Raw genomic sequence first — 20,844 nt, forward strand, 5'->3', positions numbered from 1 at the left:
CGTTCCTCAGGCACTCCTGGCTGCCTAAGAACAAAGGAAAGGAAAAAACAAGTGGTTAACTGATGGAGATCACAGCCATGTAGGACATGAGTCTCCATCAGTTTGCAACTGTCTTAATGATTTACAAAAAAAAAAAAGCAACCTCCAGAAACCTATAGACTCAATTTCCTGGAGTCCTAACATCAACCTCCTCTCCATAGGACAGAAAAATCTTATATAATGAGTCAATCCTCACAACCCCAGTGCCGCTCTCTCTGCCCAGGGGTCCTATCTCTGTGTTTTAACAAAGCCACCATTTTGCACAAAGTTGTCTCAAGAAATCTCTCTTGACCGTGGGCTCTGAACTCCACCACTCCAAACCACATCATTCTGGCAGCCAACGTGGGGCTGAATCTTCTCATCTAGAGAAGCAGCGCAAACTTGGTGAGTACTTTTGCCTTTACTTTCATTTGAACCCTCATTTCAACCTGTCTTTTCATGTGTCCAAGTGGATGAGTTTTAAGTTCTGCATTGGTGCTCAGCAGAGTCTGCTTCTACTTCTCCCTCTGCCCCTCCCTCTGCTCATATACTTTCTCTCATGCTCTCTCTCTCTCTCTCTCTCACAAAAAAAAAAAAAAAAAAAAAAAGGTTTGTACAGGAATTACTTTTACAAATAGAAGTGGACATATGGCCAATGTTTCCTGCCCACACTCTTGTTTTCTAATAATCCTTTTAACTTTTAACCATAGTTTGATTTGGGACAAATAGCTTGTTTTCAGAATTTACCATTATTTCTTTGTAGATGATTCCTGTTCAAGATATGTATCAAATTAAGACACTGACAGATTGTCATTGTGGAATAAATGTATGTAAAATCAGATTGGTCAATTTTACCCTATAGGAATATTTATGTATCAAATACGTAATCGTATCAAATATGTAATCATTCCTAATAATCTAAGAAAGCTATGTGTCCTAACATTTAACTACAGTTTTCTTTTTTTAAAAAAATATTATATTTATTTGCAAGAGTGAGAGAGAGGGAGGAGAGAGCACATGCTGGGGAGTAGGAGGGGGCAGAGGCAAAGGGAGAGGCAGACTCCCCACTGAGGAGGGAGCCCAATGTGCAGTTGACCCCAGGACCCTGGGGTCATGACCTGATCTGAAGGCAGATGCTTAACCAACTGAGCTACCCAGGAACCCTTAACTACAATTTCTTGTAGCTTTTTTTCTTTTCTTTTTTTTTTTTTAAAGATTTATTTATTTGAGGGAGAGGAAATCCCAAGCAGACTCGCTTCAGAGCTCAGAGCCCAACTCTGACCCAATCCTACCACCATGAAACCATGACCTGAGCCACAACCAAGGGTTGGATGCTGAACCAACTAAGCCACTCAGGCACTCAGGTACCCCTCTTACAGCTTTTATTGTCTTTTTCAAAGTATATAGTACAGGCAGGACCATCTAACTTGCTCTTCTCTCTTTTGATATCTTATACTTAAATCCATTTTTATTTTTAAAATTTATTTATTTAGTAAAGACTTTATTCATTTGAGAGAGAGACTGAAAGAGAGCACACAAGCAGGGGGAGGGGCAGAGGGAAGCAGGCTTCCTGCTGAGTGGCACGCCAGGTCCCAGGAACTGGAGATCATGGCCTGAATCAAAGTCAGATGCTTAATGACTGAGCCACCTGGATGCCCCAAATTACTTCATCTTTCAAGAAAGACTGGGGGAAAATCAAAAGGCCAACAGTGACAAAAACTTTCATTATTCCTCTGCCAGTCACTGTCCTTCCACACCAAAGAACATCTGGAAAACATCTGCACATCCTTTGGCGTTTAAAAACTGATACAGCTGACCAAAGTCCATGTGGTTTCCTCTGGCTCCATTAACACCGAACACTTTTTCTTCAAAACTTGAAAATTTTCTTTGTCTTTCTACTTTGTCATTTGTACCATCAAAAGGAATGTCTTCTCGATGGCGAATTAAAATTCTCTTCCAGTTTAATTTTCTGAGTCTGAAAAGAAATTTTCAAAGTAGACACACTGAAAATATGTTCTGTCCTCTAGAGCTTTGAGAATAGAAGTTATAAAACAGACTTAGCAATGCCTTTTCCCAGAAGTAAAGACATTTACTTTTATCTCACAGGGATAATGTGGTGGTCAGGATCCTATCCCTAAACTCATTCATTGCTACTGCCTCAAATCAGCATTTTACAAATGTGAAAACTGCTGTATCTCAAACTCCCAAAGGGACTTCTTAGAAACTCATTTAGGATGTCAGTACAGAAATGAGAAGATGAGAAACCCCTTTGTTTCACAAGGTATGCACAGCTTATCACATCACTAAGAAGAATCCAATCCATGGAAATGAAGGGGATCGTAACATCTTGGACAAGGGCCCAAATAAACAGCTATTTACAGAACATCTCCTGTGTGCACCATGTCAGGGAAGGGGGTGATGCTGATTATATGTGAGTTCTATTTTATCCACTGACTTGAGACTGAATTCCCCATAAGGTACAACACGAGGGACATACTAATTGCCACATCTCTAGTATCTTGTTTACTAATAAAATTATTGACACAGCATACAACATTTGTGAAAGCAAACCTTGACCAGAATTCTTCACAGGCACTTTGTGGACCTTCCACACAAACAACACCAGGTTTCCCAGGCATGCTAAATCCAGACAGGGAAAGCTCCTTTGCCCACTCTAGAATATTCTTTCTTTTACACTTGTTGTAGATGTGATGGCTATAGATCCACAGTCTTGTGAGAATGAGATCAACTGGTTGGAATGTACTTCCTGGAGCAGGGGAAGGCATGGGTTCTCTGCTCATATAGCCAGAAGCATGTTCTCTAACCCACTCTGTGGCATTCAATATACAGACGTCTCCAAGACAATTCTTTTGCAGGTATGCAGTCAGATCTGTGTTCAGCTGAGTCTGCTGGGACCTACTTAGTGATACTGATCTGATGGAAAAAATAAGGAATAAAAAATGAAGTCAATTTTCTTGGAACAGAGAACAAAGTTAAACCTTGCTTTTATTCTCAGGTTAATTTTAACGTTGATGTTGGCCAATTTCTGTCACATACCTGACAGTAATTTCAGGCAGAACTTCGGGGTATTGAAAGGGAAGAATACAGGCCAGAGAAAACATCACCTGATTTAAAAAAGAGAGAGAGAAAAAGAAGAAAACGCCCTATGTGGTGTTTTAAGTCTTGACAGGCTGTCAGTTCTTCAAAAAGCAAAGTGAATTACCGTTGTTTCCTCAGATACATCCAGTTTCACATTGATAGTAAAGTAAACTTTCGAAGATCGTCCCTCCATCGTCCTCTTTTCAATACAATCTTTCAGTTCCGCTAACGCCAGCTGGTCATTCACTATGAGCTCGTTCTCACCAGGGAACATACTGGCTAGCAGGTCTAACTCAGAGAGCTGAGCCTCTGCCTGTTCAATCTCAATCATTTTTGGATATCCATAAATTTCTAAGGAGGTAAGGATAGAAGAGATATTTTACAAATAGAACCTAGGGAGAACTCAATAGATCAATATAGGTCTTTATTGAAAGTGTGTTTGATTTCTTCATAAAACGTGAAATTTAAATGAATGTTAATATACTAACGATCCAAACTGTGGGCCAATCCAGTGAAAGTCATAAAACTGTAATAATAACCAGGCATCAAATTCCTCTGTATCTGGATAGTTGACCTGGAATCTTGAGCTACCACAATGAACAATTTCACTGAAGTAAACTAATTATGTAGTCAAAAGCCGTATCAGTGATATAGCCAGGAGAGAGGCTATGACTGGTTACTTTGGAAACCTAGAATGAACAGAATAAGAGAATTTTGTGGATGGCTAATATTTTTCTCTTAATATTAGTGTTTATTTGTTTTTAAAAAGCAGAAGAATGTGAAGAAGAAAAAATATGCTAACAACCCCACAGCTCAAGTAACCTCTGTTAACATTAAAAGAAAAGTACTAGGTTATAAAATTCAAGTGGTAGAAGGTTAAAAAAATGAAGATATAGTTTCAACCGGTGATCTCTTCCCCTACCTTCCTAAGTCTCCCATCCAAGTTGAAGGGTTTTGGTGTTACAGTAACACAAAATATTTTAGGCATTATACACATACATAAATGGAAAATATGTGGTGGTATAATGTTTATGTATACGTAAAGTGTGAGATATATAATCAAAATGTATCTGCAGGGATCATATAAACATATCTTTTTTCCCTACTTCTTCCCTTCCAAATATATATCAAAGAACTATTCATTGTCAGTACATAGTGATTTATCTCATTCTTTCTAGTGGTTGACTGTCATACTGAATCATGTCAATAGGTCATAATTTATTGCATTCTTTGCCTACTGATGGGCCCCTGGGTTATTTACACACATTTGATATTATGAACATTTATTTAATAGAAGTTCTTAATAGAAGCTCACTGAAAATTTTTTAAGATAGGTTTTTTTAAAGTTTTATTTACTTTTTTATTCTAAAGATTTTATTTATTTATTTGACAGATAGAGATCACAAGTAGGCGGGGGGGGGGGGGGGGGGGGAAGCAGGCTCCCTGCTGAGCAGAGAGCTCGATGCAGGGCTCGATCCCAGGACCCTGAGATCATGACCTGAGTTGAATGCAGAGGCTTAACACACAAAGCCACCCAGGCACCCTAAGTTTTATTTATAACCCACTAAGCCACCCAGACGCCCCTATGATACATGTTTTAAAATCTTTGTCGGGGGCCCTGGCTGGCTCAGTAAGAAGAGCATGCAATTCCTGATCTCAGAGTCACGAGTTCAAGCCCCACATTGGCTGTAGCAATTACTTTAAAAAAATAAAATAAAATAGTATCTTTTGTCAGATAATCCTGCCATCTCTGTCATCCTAGCATTGGCATCTATTTTATTGTCTTTTTCACTTAGTTTGAGACCTTCTTTCTTTTTGGTATGATGATTTTTTAAAAATTTATTTAATCTGGACATTTTAGGTATTATAAGACTCTGAAAAATACTCAAATCTTCCATTTTAGCATACTTCTTCTGAAACCCTGCTTCAGAAGGGAGAAAAAGGGGAGCTTCTGCCTGGGAGGGGTGAAAGTGCCTCCTTATTGTTACCCATGCAGTCTCCACTAACAGCATGCTGATGGGCCACTTTGTTAATGTGAGGTGTTGGTGAAAGGTGGACTCCCCACTAGACTTCTTGGACATCACTCCAGAAGGGTGAAGGTGGGATGCCTTGTTACTGCTGCATCAGAGGGGAAGTACAGGCTCCCCAAGTGGTCAGACATGGATCTGACATGGGTCTGACACTAAACCCTGGTAAGGTCCTCGTTCTCACCCAGCAGAGAGGAAAGTCCTAGATCCCTAATCACATTTTTTTTTTATACCATCCTGACAAGGAGTGGGCACTGAAGTGGTTATTACAGCTCAGTGAAAGTAGAATCTAGGCGCACTTTGCTGGTGTGGTAGGGAAGAGGCCACAGTGTTTTCTTTGGTATTTATCTGATGTAGCACGTTTATTATCTAAGTGCTTTCCATCTTGCTCAGCTGCACATTTCTTGGTACTTTAGCTAGAGAGAGCAGGGCTTTTTAAGGCTTTACAATTTGTTTGGTCTGTACCCTTGATATTTCTCGGTTGCTGCTTCTTTAATCAAATATCAGGTATTTGAGGCAAAAAAGAATAACCAAGGAAGTCACCATTGTGTCCTTCCTTGGTTCCCAAGGTCCCCTGGTTTTTCTGCTTTCCTCTTCACTTTTCAGAGTCTTTTGTATTCGTTTTATAGTGTCCAGGATCCTTAGTTGTATTTAGCTGGACAAATTAGGAAAAATATATCTACTCTGTTCCAAAAGTGGAAGTCGCTCCTACAATATTTTTAACTTACTAAATTAGTATGCATGTGCAAACACACACACACACACACAGATACACACACATATACACACAAAGATGGTTAACATCTAATAATTGTTATAGAAGAAAAACTTGGTATACGGAAAGCTGATCTAAGTCTGTGAAACTGATCTAAGGAAAAAATCAGACAGTATATAAAAAAGGTGTTTATAAGGATGTTCACTGCTTATTATCTACAATAAAAAAATCAGATAATGACCTAAATGTTCAACAATAGGTTAGTTAAATAAATATATATCTAAACAGAATATTATGAGATCATTAAAAAATACATATTGACACTGATATTCATGATACAATAGTTACCTTAAAAAAGTAGACTGTAAAAGAATATAAATAGGTATGATCATATTATTCATTGTTATATCATTATACACACATGAAAAAAGTCAGAAAGAGAATTCACCAAATTAGTTTGTAAAATGTGGGTAGAAGGAAGAAAGGAAGGACTAATTTATACGCTTCTTTATTGTTTGAAGTTTTAGGATTACTATGTAGTGTTTCTGAATTTAGAAAAAAAGGAGTTACACATCTGAAAAGAAAAACAGCTCAGTCCCATCGCTCCAAAGGAAACACGTCTTACCTTCTCAAAGAGAATTTACTCTGTGAAATCAAATACTATTATCTTGGTTAATGGCGTCTTCATGGAATTCCTTCTCATCTTTGGGTAAATGTTTGAGTAAATACTGTATGTAGAGCTTCATGCTTCATTCCTTCGCGGAGCTTTCTAATTAGCTTGAGGATCAGGATTTATTACCTAGTAAGATACAGAACAATGCAGATAAAAAAGGCTAAATGTGTTAATTGGCTAGTGTTAAATGACTAGTATAAGCATTATTGTGGGGATTAAGAGGAGTACATGTCAATGAAATGGGCTATCAGGAAAGAGTTAAGGAAGGAGACAGGATCTGAGTTGAATCTTTCTCCAAAATTTTTTTTAAAAAGTTTTATTTAAGTAATCTCTACACCCAATGTGGGTCTGAAACTCATGACCCTAAGGTCAACAGTTACATGCTTTTCCGACTGAGCCAGCCAGGTGACCCTGAGTTGAGGCCTAAATATAGGCTAAGACTTAGACAAGTGGAGAAGGAAGCATAGTGGGGAGAGAAGAAAGGTCTGTAAGGCAGGAAAGCACATGAAAAATAGTGTAGACCTGAACCTGTCCCTTCCTCACAACCCTGACTACAAAGGCCTAATTCAGGGGCTCATTATTCGGACCATTTTCTTTTCTGCTAGTTACTTATTTGTCCCTGAAACACATTCTTGGTCCTTCTTTTCCTTGCTCTAGACTCTAAAAAACTGACCTCTGCAGCCTATACCACCCCACTCTTTTTTCTTGTGGTTAGTTTCAGCTAATGCTCTGGCAGGAAAGGGGAGAATGGGAGGAGAAAGAAGCCAGGGTATTTCTTCACTACATCTTTCTTGTTTAGGTGGGATTCTGACAATGGTCATGACTCCTTAAGACCATAGCTTTTGTGGGCAGCCCTTCTTCCTCAGCTCCAGCAAATCTTCCAGGCCTAGGGGCAATAATGCACCTCTGTAAACAGTCCCTTCATTATGCAATCTCTTCAAAATTTCAGAGTTGAGTGCATATCTATTTCCTTCTAGAACCTTGACTCCTCTTACCTGGACACTGCCTCCATCAACTCATGCTCCATATTGTTATTACATATTGTATGCAGTGTCTAACAGAGGTCTACAAAGACATGCAAGAGAAAACCAACTATTTATTAGGAATATGTTCTCATAATCCGTGATTGGGTAAGAATGTTGCAGTCTGAGAGGAGTTGGGGTGTGTTAGGTTTCCCTCAGTTGAAGGCAAACTAGCTGAAGACCCTGACAGCCACTTAGTGGAGTGAATTTATCCCAGTTCATGATCTGGCTGTTAGTTTCACAGACTGGTAGCCCAAAATGCCAACATATTTAGAGTGGACCCAGTTCACAAAGGCTGCCTTGGATGATTCATTATCAAGCCTTCTGAGAACATGTCCTCCCTTTATTACATCTTCTTTACTCCATCCAAATATAGTTGGATAATTTCTTTAATATTAGAAAATGGTATTTGGTCAACAATTTAGCAAGTTCACTGTATGGTAGCTTTAAAGAATAACAATTCTACTTAAATGGAAATGTATGTTAGTCACAAGTGACAGATCAATAACTGTATTAGGTCCTATCAAGAACACATTAAGGAGATGGGATCAGGAGGGAGACAAACCATAAGAGACTCTTAATCTCACAAAACAGAGAGTTGCTGGGGGGAGGGGGTCAGGAGAGGGTGGTGGGGTTATGGACATTGGGGAGGGTATGTGCTATGGTGAGTGCTGTGAAATGTGTAAACCTGGCGATTCGCAGACCTGTACCCCTGGGGATAAAAATATATGATTATAAAAAATTAAAAAATTAATTAAAAATAATTTTAAAAAAAGAACACATTAAGGACTATGAGAATGACTAAATGTGGTGGGGTGTTGAGTTCATTACAATTAACTGGATAAGCAATCAGGAAAATAGGAAGCACTCTTGCATGCACTGGCTGTCTCCGCAGACCAGAGTATAAATCAATGCCAACACATCATTCCTAATCCCAGTGCTTTTTCAACTGAAGTCATTAAAATATTGTTTATCAAGGCATCAGTGCCATGCTGGGGAAAAAAAAATTACACAGAGCATTTTTGTGCCTAAATAAGTTCTTGAAATGTTGAATGACACAAAGTTTAACAGGTTTCTTCAGGGTGACAGTTGGCCATCCCATTGTCCCGACTAGTATTTATCTTAAACAAAAATAACGCCATCTGGAGAGTAAATTATATGGGGACACTTTTAGCATGTGGCTTCTCAAAGTCTTTATTGTTACGTACCAAAAGGGACTGTGAATTTCTAGGAAGTTTTAGTATGCTGAGTATCCCAAAACTATTTGACCCCAGATTTTCCACCCCCTGACTGAAGATTAGCTCTCTTCTACACAGAACAGATCAGGAATCCCTGCTTTGTCATCTAGCCATCCTAATATAAATAGTTTAAATATTACCAATGCTACCCATCATCTGAGTTTTTTTCAAAAACTGTTAGAGCAGCAAACACTTCTCCCTTCCTTAAACACAATGTTTTCTTTACTAACCAGTCACTTCATGTAATTTTATATCCTATTTTCATTTGACATCCTAACATATATTTGCTCTGTTATTAAAAAAAATTTGGGGTGCCTGGGTGGCTCAGTTGGTTAAGCAACTGCCTTTGGCTCAGGTCATGATCCCAGAGTTCCGGAATCAAGTCCCACATCAGGCTACCAGCTCCACAGGGAGTCTGCTTCTTCCTCTGACCTTCTCCCCTCTCATGCTCTCTCTCGCTGTCTCTTTCTCTCAAATAAATAAATGAAATCTTTAAAAAAAAATCCATGTAAGTATTCAAAATCCCTGAACTCATTGGAGTTCCATGAATATCTTTTCTAGTCTTTTAAAGTTGAGGTTAGTTATTAGAAGTTATTAGATGGCTAGATGGTTATTAGAGGAAGTGAATTTATTTTGTATTTTTAACCTAGTGGTTTAAGTATGTACTCTGCTACTTAGACTGCTAACGTGCACTTAACAACTGTGTGACCTTAGGCAGGTGGCTTAATTTCTCTGTGCCTCAGTCTCCCCATCTTTAAAATGGGGAGGATAGGGTCGCTGTGAGGACTAAATGATGGTGTGTGGAAATGCTTTAAACAGTGCTTGGCAACAGAGTACGGTAAAAGTGGTTGCTGTTGTTATATTCATCCACAAATGTGTCTTGAGCACCTATTATGTATCAAGCATTGTCCTTCACACTAAGACTCTAACAATGATCAAAAATCATAAAAAAAAATCTCAAAAATCACACACATAAAATGCCTTTTCCAGGCAAGAAGAACAGCAAGTTCAAAGGCCTTGTGACAGGGAGGTGCTAGACCAGGTGCTGAAGCCGACTAAGCATGGGGCAAAATTTTAGGAGGCAAGGTTAGAGAGGAAATGTGGGGCAGTTTAAGTTAGGACTCAGAGGGCATGGCCAGGACTTTGGATTTTATTCTGTCCGATGTGGAAGACCACCGCAGTGGTCTTACTTACCAGTAAGTCTTTATCCAGAGACTTGACTTACTTATGAGACCAGTAAGTCTCATCCAGAGACTTACTGGTCTCATCCAGCGGTTTGACTTACTTATGGAGAGGCCCACATCTGATGCTGTGAAATGTGCAGGGGAACGAGGATGAAAGGTGGGAGACCAGGGAGGCACTACAATGACTTGTAAAGAGAAAACAGTGGCTTGGATTAGGATGTGGTAGTCCAGGTGGTGAGCAACATTAGAGTTCTGGACATACAGAAAGAGTAGAACCAACAGGATTTACTGACATATTATACGTGATACGTAAGAATGAATCCAAGGCATTAAGAGACTGGAAGGATGGGTTTGGCATTTAGGTAGGGAAGATGGTGGACACTTGAAGCCTGATTTTAGAAATACTACGTAATGAAGTGTTATTAAGACATCTATTTACTCAATAGAGATGTTCAGTAGACAGTTGGATGTACAATTATGCAATTTATGAGGTATATGGCTGGAGATGTAATTTTGGGAGTAACCAACATATATTTAAAGGCATGTTTGTTTTGTCACTTACTGAGTGAGTGAAGCTGGGAGAAAGTCCCACTGAATTTGGAGGTCTGGAAGATGAAATAGTGCCAGCAAACAAGTCTGGGGCCAAGCAACCTGTGTGCGAACAACCGTGGGAACGATGCTACAGGTGTATAATTTACTTGTCCAACTTTTTTCGTAGATAAGATTTCAATGCAAAAACAAAACAAAACAAAAACCCTCGAAGAGAATCTTCGGACTCAAGATTTCAGTGAAAGCTGTACAAATGTAGAATGAAAACTGAGTTTCCTAAGTGGAATCATTCTTTTTTCCTTGCAGATTCTTACTTTACAGAGCACAGCGGCTACAGGCGGCACAAGCCCTGACACCCGGCAAGTCGCAGACCCACTGCCGAAACCTTGCGCACAGGCGCCGTCGCCCCTAACAACTGAAAGGGCCTGGGGGTGGTAGTGAGCGCGGGAAGGGAAGGTCCCGACTGCGGGCGGGGTCAGGAGCAGCCGGAGCCGGCTCTATCCAATGAGCAGTGTAGCGCGTGGGGAAGGCGGGGCCACGAGGTCGCCGAGCTCCCGGAGGTAGCCACGGGCCTCGGCCACGCGGGAAATCCTCGGTTCGGCTGGGCAGCGGTAGACTGAAGACTCACCTGGGCCATGGACCCCCTCAGTGCGAAATTCTGGATTTTCTGGCTGCACGGACAGCTCAGGTCTCATCCAGCGGGAGCCTCAGCGTTCCTCTGCTAAGCAATCCGAAGCCTACGCGGCCCAAGGGAAGTGAGACAACGTCCTCTCGGCTTGGCGCATGCGGGCGCGGGGCCCTATGCCCCGGAAGCCCATTGGTCCCGGCTGTTTGGTCCTGGCAGGTGCTCGGTGGCTGGAATTCTTGGCAATGCTATATGCCTCTCAGTCGCAGAGTTCAAATTCCACTCTATTGGCATTTCTCAGCTGCTGCCACTGCCATGGAGAAGTATCAGACGGCACTGGTTCCTGGGTCAAGGAATGGTCCATTAAAGTAACGCTCCTCAAATACAAACATGGGTAGGAATCCGTTCGGTTTTATGTAGCTTGGGATTAAGTATGTAAGAGTGGGGTTCCCTGTTCTGCGTTTCTGCTATCTTCCCACACAACAGGGATTCTTCTGGCCCCTAAATAGCAAGGCGTTAGGGAGAGGTGAGCCTGGATGGTGGTCGTGGTGACTTTAGGAAATACTGTGTTATTGCATAGAAATATGTCTCTGATAATAAAAGGACAGTTTGAAGGCGAATCCACCATGAAAGTAATATAGATTTTTTTTCTTCACAAACTAAATATAGGGAATGCACTTTTTCTTTATGTTACATATTCATTTTTAAAAATCTCAAGTTTTTTTGTGAATATATTTATTGGTATAAGGTATCAATAACTTGCACAACTTTTTTTATGAAAATAAGATTAGTACATACATTTTCATAGCTGCATCTTTGAGTTGCTGTTTTGTGGACATTTTCAATGTTATTAGTCTATTTTTTCTCCAACTTTAAAAACAGATTTATTTATTTGAGAGAGAAAAAGAGAGCACAAGGTGGGAGAAGCAGGCTTCCCACCAAGCAGGGAGCTGGATATGGGACTCAAGCTCAAGACCCTGGGATCATGACCCTAGCTGAAGGCAGACACTTAACCAACTGAGCCACCCAAGCGCCCCTTTTTTCCAATTTTTATGAGACATTTCAAGCATGCAGTAAAGTTGAGAGAATTTTACAGTAGTGAAGTGACTCTCAAGGGAGGAAAGAAAGAAGGGGGTGATTTTGCTCCTCAGGGGACATTTGGTAATATCTGAAGACATTTTGAATTGTCACAACTGGAAGGGTGCTTCTGGCATCTAATGGATAGGGTCCAGGGAAGCTGCTTAACTTTCTACAATGATGAAGATATCCCCCTACAACAAAGAATTTGCTGGTTTAAACTGTCCATAGTTCTAAGATTAAGGTTCTACAATCATGATGTTGTCATGATTGTAGACACTATCGTAACCTTTTATTCTACCAGTTTTGATTTATATTTAATCCATTCATCAGTCCATCTGTTTTGATGCATTTCAAAGCAATTCTACACATTGGCATCCTTCTCCCTAAGTACTCCATCCTGCATAGCATTAAGATTCAAATGTTTGATTTTTAATTTTGAGGTAAAAATGAAATGTACATCTTTAATGTATATTTGCTGAGTTTTGACAAATGCATACACCTGTGTAGCTTAAATCCTATTAAGATATAGAACATTACTAGCATCCTAGAAGTTCCTTCATGCTCCTTCTCAGTCATTCCCCACCCAAATCCCCAAGAGGCAACCACTTTTGATTTTTGCCTGCCATAATTAGTTGTGCCTGTTCACATCCATGGAATTACATAGTACGTACTTTTGTGTAAGTCTTCTTCCACTATAGTATTTTATTTTATTTTTTTTTTAAGATTTTGTTTATTTGACAGAGATCACAAGTAGGCAGACAGGCAGGCAGAGAGAGGGGGAAGCAGGCTCCCTGCTGAGCAGAGAGCCCAATGCGGGGCTCTATCCCAGGACCCTGGGATCATGACCTAAGCCAAAGGCAGAGGTTTTAACCCACTGAGCCACCCCGGCGCCCCTATAATATTTTACAGATTCATCCCTGTTCTTATGCCTTACAGTTTCTTTTTATTGCTTAGAATCCCATTTTATGAGTATACCACAGTTTTCCTATTATTTTGTTAAAATGTGGGCTGTTTCTAGTTTCTGGCTATTATGAGTAAGGCTACTATGAACACTCTTGCAAAATTTTTCATTTCTAATGACTGTCCTTTAATAAGTATGTAGTAAGCATTTACTATGTTCCAGATACTTCTGAGTACTTCTGAGTACTAGAGATAGCCATAACCAAGATAAATGAGATGCCCCATTTACATTTGTATGTTTCTGTGTATGTATGAGTGTGTGTGTGTGGGGGAAGAAATATATAGGTAAATTTGAAAGAAAAATACTAGATAGTGGTAATTGCTGGGTAGTGACATAAAATAAAGTGATGGGAGTGATCAGGTGGTTCTATAACCTAGATTGCCCAATTTCTCTATGAGAAAGCGACTTTTAAGTTGTAAACAGAATTACAATAAAATAGCAACCACAGAAGATAATGGGAGTAGCATTCTAGGCAGAGGAAGCGAGTGGTACAATGTCCCTAAGACTGCGTTTTAGAATAGAAGAAGAAAAAAGCCTGTGTGCTGAGTGAAGAAAGTTAAAAAATTCTATCAGCGATAAAGAGTCAAATGCAACTCTTGTTACTCTGGCCAATTTAATAGGTCAGGATGCCACTTTCTTAATCTACTTTTATCTGATTACTAATAAGATGAACATTTCTTCCTGTCTCTTATGGCCAGTTGTCCTTTTATTGTGAATCACCTGTTCCTATCCCTTGCCTATTTTTCTACTGGCGCTTGCATTTTTTCCCCCCAAGCGATTGTTGTGTCTTCTGTAAAAGACTAAACCCCAGGGTAACGAGCCTGTGTTCATTTAATTCATTGCACAGGAGGCGCGGCACTTATTGTTTTTTAACGAACACGTAGCAAATGTTTGAAAATTTTACCTTCCGTTGGCAAGGTTAATTCAAGACAATTACGTACTGAGCATTTAGAAGGCGATTGGGCAGAATAAGGGGAACTGCGTGAAATGTAAATGTTACCCTCCTAGCCTGCCTTCAGATGTAACGTGAATAAGGTAACCCAACAAGGAGACTCCAATACTCTGACCACCACCAGGTACTCATGCTTCCGAAGCATTTAAACAACTCCATAATTAACACCAGAGTGAGGAAAACTGCCAGCCAGGCTCTTCCAGGTGGCTGTACCTGAACTTCCGGAAGGAAGTGCGCGCAAGCCCCAATGCAATAGCGTCAGCGCCGCAGGCTCCTGGGACTAAGCCACCTCCCATAATGCCACGTACCGGAAGTTGTTGCTTTCTAGGGGTCAGTCTGGCTTGAGCTCTGTCGCTCTCCATCCGTCACCGGGAGGAAGACAGAGCTGGCTGCCCAGCCCACAGGCTCATTAGGGAATGCAGTTATGGGCGCTGTCGCCGTGGGTGAGTTCTGTTCCCACTGACTCGGAGTCACCGCTCGCATAACTTCCTGCGTTTTGAGAGCCCGAATTTCCTGCCTTGACCTGGTTCTCTTCTCGAAGGGTCCTCTTCCTTAAGCACGTTACCCGGCCTCGGCCCGGTACCGCGTTCTCATTGGCTTCATGTCCTGTCAGTTCCAGAAGCTGGCCAATGAGTTGTTGGTGCTGGCGCCCCGATCGACCCCGGACCCGAAAGCTCCCCTGTGGGTGCCGAGCAGTTGGAAGGGAAGGGGAGGTGTGGCGGGCGCCGCGCGGCCAGGAGCACCCTACAGGTGGGGTTGGGTTTGCTGCCGCGTCCGTGTGGTGGTTAGCAGGAAAAGCAGGATTTGTCATCTCAACGATTCAGTGACCCTAGGGTAGGTCAGATATACGCCAAACTTGAAAGCCATATTTAAGATCTGCGGACAAAGTTTTACAAACGCTTCCATTTTTAATGGAATCGGGCAGGCATGGGAGGACTGGGAGGGGAAGGGAACTGTATTAGTATGCGAACCGGCAAGACCAGCTTTGATTTAAATTTTGTGTGGAGTCCTGTAAAGAGTAATTTGGTTGAGAAGCTCTCATATGAACTCACCTGAAAAACTTAATAGATTTATTGATGTTTTATAGCTGATGGTACTTGCCACTCTTTTTTCTAGGTTTATTTGATGCCCTTTATAGCGGCTAATGATTTATTGTAACGCTTTCCGAAGCTTTGAAGTGTCCTCTCACCGAAGTAGTTCGAGTTGTCAAGTTTTTCTTTGGTGTCTGGGCTACCGCAGTCCTCAAACCAGATTTGCTAATGCTGTCTTCACTACTGGAGACTTCTAAATTCTTTACCTTTTTGTTTTTCACCGGAACCTGTTTGCTTCATTCTTAGGTATACCTACTTATGCACCTTATAATCGTCTTTTATATCTCAGGTACTATGCTCTTTTTCTGTTTCAGTGCAAGCAGTATTTCTTGGGAAGTATTTTTATATGTACTAACACTATATTAGATGCTTTAGGCAATTCAGAAGCGATGCCTAAAACCATTTCTTTCTCCTAGAACTTTAGATTCCAGATAGAGAAATAACACGTGTCCAGGTCAAAGATTTAAGAAGCAGCCCATGGGATTAGGGGACAAAAGGAAAAGCGCACCTTATAAAGGTTGGGAAACTTAAGTTGAGAGGTTTATTTATAGTAGAATGGTTGCCTAAGGCTTCATTGAAATGAACATCTTGGAGAATTGGTAAGATTTTGCTAGAGGAGAGAACATCCTAGCTAGAAATCAAAGTCATAGAGGTGGGGCCACAGTGTTTTGGAGAGACTGGTTTGACGGTAATGCAGAGAGTGGTGGTCTTGGAACTGAAAAATCTGTGTTTTAATTCCATTTCTGCCACTCTGTGATCTTTGGTCATTTTGTTTCTGAGTTTCTTCCTTTAGTAAAACGCTCCATTTAAAGGGTTGTGTAAAATCAAATAAGATAATGTTTATGAAATGGCTTTGGAGATAAAAAGTGTGGTATAAGTAAACTTTACTGGTTCTTTGCTGAGAAGTAATGAGAATCAGGATTACCAGAGCACTGAGGACAATTTATAAGGGACCGTAAGTGCACAGGTCAGAAGCATGGATATGAGGAAAATGGTATTATTATATGTATCTGGTACTGGAATGCAGCACAGATTACAGGGAGTTGGATTGAGGCAAGAACTTGGGTACTGTTTTTTTCCCCCCTTAAAATCTCTAATTCTAGAGAAGATAAATTATGTAACGTGTTATCTTAGGGGTATGAAGTGTACGTAAAAAGTACCCTAGTTTTATATATGCCTGTATACTTTGTGTTATTTTGTTTGTTGTTAGTTAATTTGTTTATTTTGTAAACATGGAGCCGTGTTAAATTTTAGATCCTTGGAAAGTTTAACTATTACTAGATGTGGCACTTCATATAAACCTTTTTGAATTAACTAACTAAACAAGTAAGAGCTAAAAGAGGAATATTTCTAAGACCTTAGCCACGACAGGATGACAGCTCAGTATCAGAATTAATTGGGAAGTGTTTTCAAAACCTGTCTCCCAGGTCCTGCTTTCCACTTATGTAATCAGAATTTTAATAAACATCCCAGGTAAAATAATTACTGTAGTCATCCAGGTGATTTTGACACTAAGTTATTTGAAGTGAAGTACAGGTTTTCAGAATCGTTATCATTTAAAGTTAGGTAGATCTGTATGTACTTTCAGTACTTTTCATATATTCTAATTTTGAATTGTTGACTGAGGAGATGAAGATTTGATGTGCAGCTAGATTTGTTATAGTCTTCCAAACTGATTTTGGCAGTAATATAATGTAAACAGTTGAGAATGCAGTTGTTATAAATTCTCAGTTAGCTAATACCCAGAGGGAATCCTGGTATGGAAAATATGGAACAGTGGATCACTTTTTATATTTGGCTTTGAAATTTGTAAATTTTCTAACTCCCTTTAGTAGATTATCTTCAGAATTATTTCATATTTTTCTTGGAGAAATTATCACTTTGATTTGCATAGACTGCAAAGTTAAGAAAGATAGCTTACGGGAAAGCGACATTATTCTGTTTCAAAATGCCACCACCACTCCACATTTATGTAATGAAAAGTTGAATTCCTGGTAGTATAAAGTGCTGAGACTTTTAAAGATCTGTATAAGAAGACACAGATTCTTTCCTGACTCTTACACTCATTGCAAAACTCTTAATCTTACTAAGAATCAGTTTTCTAAGCTATGAAAAACAGGAGTAACACTTTCCTGTCTACTTCAGAATTCTTACTGAAAACTGGATGATATATGTGAATGGTCTTTGTAAATTATAAAGTGTGATAGATGTAAAATATGTGGCTTAGTTACTATCGCCTAGAGAAATATAAAACATACTTTTTTTTTTTGTCAAGCTAACTTTATCTTGTTTTCTAGATTGTTATTTTGTGTCAGTAAGTAATCCATAAAGTGCCAACATGGGAAAGAAACGGACAAAGGGAAAAACTGTTCCAATTGATGATTCTTCTGAATCTTTAGGTATATTTTACCAATTGAATCTTTAAAGTTATGTTTATATCCCTAAATGGACATATATTTTAATATGTACAAATGGGATCAAAGTGTACATTATTGTTCTTTAATTTGCATTTTAACTTAATGTTTTTATCTACATGTCATTTAATAGTCTTGATATTCTTAATGACATGATACTCCATTGATGTAAAGGACCATGGGAACATATTTCATAATTAGGTAATTCCCACTGCTAACACAAATTTAGGTAATCCTTAACTTTTCAATGATATGAATGGAGTGATAGTAAACATTTTTGTAGCTAAATCTCTTTGCACATCCAACTATCTTTTTAGTACAGATTTTACAAGTAGAATTGCTGAAATAAATGGCATAAATATTTTCAAGGCTCTTTTGCTTCCATAGCTAAATGCCCTTCAAATTTTTTTTACTAACAGGCCCCCTACCAGTGAAATAAAGAGCCCATTTCCCTTAACATTATCAACACTGGCTGGTATCATTTGTAAACATCTGCTGGTTGTCTAGTTGAAAAAGAGTATTTTCTTTTTTTAGTTTGTGTTTCTTTAACTACCTATTGAGATTTAGTAGTTTTTTATATGATCTCATTTGTTTTTATTTTCTCTGGGTGCTGGTTAAGTTCATTGTACAAAAGCTAAATGTGCCACTTGACTGGTTTCTGAACCTCTTGGGTCCCTGAAACAACTGAGGTGTTTTAGAGTTACTTGCAAAGCCCTTTACTGATCTGGTCCCAACAGGGTTTTCGGGCTCAGGTCCTGCTGTTCATTTTTACACATGTGTGAGATGACAGTCTGAGGAGACAGTATGCACTTTGATATTTTATACCCTCATACTTTTGTTCGTGGGATACGGCCTTTTCAGTTGTTCAGTCCCTGAGTTTATAGTTTAAAGTGTGAGCTTTGAGGTCAGGAAGACCTGAGTCCAAAATTCTGGCATAGCCATTCTGTAGTTATGTGATCTTGGGCACTAAATCTTAGTTTTCTTATCTGTCAGTGGGGATAGTAGTGTCTTTCTTTTAGGGGGATGTGTGAATTAAATGAGATCATGTATGCAAAAACATTTAGCACAGTGTCAAATTCATATAAGTGCTTAATATCAGAAAACTTTCTCACTATAAATAAGACTGTACAGATGTTACCTAGTCTAGGTAACCTTCATTGATTTTAGCCCTTTGTGTACTGCTGTAGCACATTTTGGAGATACTGTTCTTGTTTGTTTTAACATTTTGGAGATTCTTATATGTTTATTTACTTTTTTTTTTTATTTATTTACTTATCTGCTTCTGCCAGAATACTACTCAAAGAGAAGAACTGTGGCTTGGTCTTTTTTAGGTTTTCTGACCCCATCACGGTGCTGGGCTTGCGATGGTTATATTGTTGACTTAACAAAAGACCTTCTTCATGAACCTTTTAAGATAAAGAGAATAATTAATATGATAAAGGCCTTAATTTAAAGGAAACAGATAAATGAATTGAAGTGAATTTGGGAAGGTGGTGTTTATACCTGGGACTTCAAAAAGCCAAAATATAAAATTTGTATAGAATCTCTTTCTCACATCATCATAATATTCAAATGTCGAACAGAAATTTAAGCTTTCAGATTATCTAACAGTTTGTTTATAAATTCATTTTTGAAGTTCAGATGAAGGGTAAGTTTTGAGTTTAACTGCAGAAAGCCATTTTTATCTCACATACTCCTTTATTATTTGTTTTAATAGAACCTATGTGCAGACACATTAGAAAAGGATTGGAACAAGGTAATTTGAAAAGGGCTTTATTGAATGTGGAATGGAATATTTGCCAAGATTGTAAGACGGACAATAAAATAAAAGATAAATCTGAAGAAGAAACGGAAGAAAACCCTTCAATTTGGCTATGTCTTAAATGTGGGCATCAGGTATGCTTCGGTTTTGATCAATATGGGATTTTATAAAACTCTTTGTATTTATTTAGAAGGTGTTATGTAAAACCACAGTTTGGGTGAGTAGGCTGCCAGCTGGTTTAGGTCCTTTTTCCTGGAGAACAGATTGGGGACTGAGGTCTGTGTATATATGGTTTATTGGATAGTGTTCTCAAGTACCACAACCAGGAAGAGAGGGAGGCAAGATTAAGCAGAGGGAGAAGTTGAAGTAAGAGGCAGTACTATGGCGCCTTAGCTGATCCCATAATGAGTTCTGGCCTTCAGAGGTGTCCTGAACTGAGTGAAGGGGCCAGGCCTTTGTACTTGTGCATGGACTAAACACTGGCTGTGGGAAGCTGCTGGGGAGGGGAACTAACCTTGGGCAAGGCAGCTTCATTACACTGAGGATAATTCCTGGGGATGGATAGATTGAGCTGTGAGCTGTCAGTAGGCCACATTCATGGCAGCTGGGGGAGTGAGTACCTGGATCTTGGCATGGATGGTATCTAGGGGCAGAACAGCTCACAGTATTGCCATGGTACCAAAGGTCAGGTCTTTTCGTCCGTTATTGGTGGCAAGTTAAGTTCAAATGTTAGGCTACTGGGCTGGTAGGCATTCCTGTCAGGAAGCTTCAAGATGAGGCAGAGGACTTTTTTTTTTTTTTTCTTTTCAATGGAATTTTTTTTTTGAGATAATTATAGATTCATATATAGTGTATGAAGTAATATAGAGATATCCTTATATACATTGCCCCATTTCCCCCAGTGGAACTTTTTTTTTTTTAAAGATTTTACTTATTTGAGAGAGAGCAAGTGAGAGAGAAAGAGCATAAGCTGGTGGGAGCTGGGAGGAGCAGTGGGAGAGGGAGAAGCAGACTCTGCTGTGCTGTGAGCTCGATGGGGGCTCAATCCCAGGACCTTGGGATCATGCCCTGAGCCGAAGGCAGACGCTTAACCATCTGAGCCACCCAGGCGCCCTCAAAGTGGAATATTTTATGAAACTATAGTATAATATCACAACCAGGATGTTAATATTGATACAGTCCATCAATTTTAAGCAGTTCTTCCTAGTTTTACTTCTCATTTGTGTGTATGTATGTTGTGCATGTGCGATTGTGTGTATTAAGTTCTGTGTAGTTTTGTCACCTGTCTAGATTCATGTTTCCACCAGCACAGTCAAGATACCAAGTACTGTCAAATTACACAGATCTCTTGTGTTGCCCATGTCCCTGCCCCCTTTTTAAAATAGGCTAATGCAGGGCTTGAACTCACAACCCTGAGACCAAGACATGAGCTGA

The 20,844-nt window shown here is 39.6% G+C and overlaps 2 protein-coding genes across 13 annotated transcripts in view; one reads left to right on the forward strand and one right to left on the reverse strand.

The window, feature by feature from the left end:
* Window positions 1–1,556: 1,556 nt before the first annotated feature.
* Window positions 1,557–11,306, reverse strand: LOC111155649 (RWD domain containing 2B). Of its 2 annotated transcripts, XM_022515943.1 has the most exons (6): window positions 11,154–11,306; window positions 6,485–6,658; window positions 3,242–3,468; window positions 3,076–3,143; window positions 2,590–2,952; window positions 1,557–1,993 (listed from the first exon to the last, which is right to left on the reverse strand). In XM_022515943.1, exons 3-6 carry the CDS (start codon window positions 3,446–3,448, stop codon window positions 1,759–1,761), a joined length of 873 nt encoding a protein of 290 aa, XP_022371651.1. In that variant the 5' UTR covers window positions 3,449–3,468; window positions 6,485–6,658; window positions 11,154–11,306; the 3' UTR covers window positions 1,557–1,758. The 2 variants fall into 2 exon arrangements, with proteins under 2 accessions (XP_022371651.1, XP_022371650.1); XM_022515942.1 differs by lacking the exon at window positions 6,485–6,658 and having other exon boundaries at window positions 11,154–11,235.
* Window positions 11,307–11,480: 174 nt separating this feature from the next.
* LOC111155648 (ubiquitin specific peptidase 16) overlaps window positions 11,481–20,844 on the forward strand; it is a 30,386-nt gene continuing 21,022 nt past the window's right edge. For 2 of the 11 annotated variants that reach the window (XM_022515929.1, XM_022515930.1), the window contains exons 1-3: window positions 14,239–14,586; window positions 15,481–15,523; window positions 19,366–19,544. In XM_022515929.1, the coding sequence (XP_022371637.1) occupies window positions 14,560–14,586; window positions 15,481–15,523; window positions 19,366–19,544 (249 nt within the window). In that variant the 5' untranslated portion in view covers window positions 14,239–14,559. Of the gene's footprint in view, window positions 11,545–14,238; window positions 14,587–14,823; window positions 15,524–17,531; window positions 17,634–19,365; window positions 19,545–20,844 lie in introns of those variants that run through there. The other 9 variants (XM_022515934.1, XM_022515937.1, XM_022515931.1 and 6 more) reach the window with 6 other exon arrangements.

Source organism: Enhydra lutris, unplaced genomic scaffold (assembly GCF_002288905.1).
Source record: "Enhydra lutris kenyoni isolate GAN:26980312 unplaced genomic scaffold, ASM228890v2 scaffoldscaffold43, whole genome shotgun sequence".
In the NCBI taxonomy this organism is placed as follows: domain Eukaryota; kingdom Metazoa; phylum Chordata; class Mammalia; order Carnivora; family Mustelidae; genus Enhydra; species Enhydra lutris.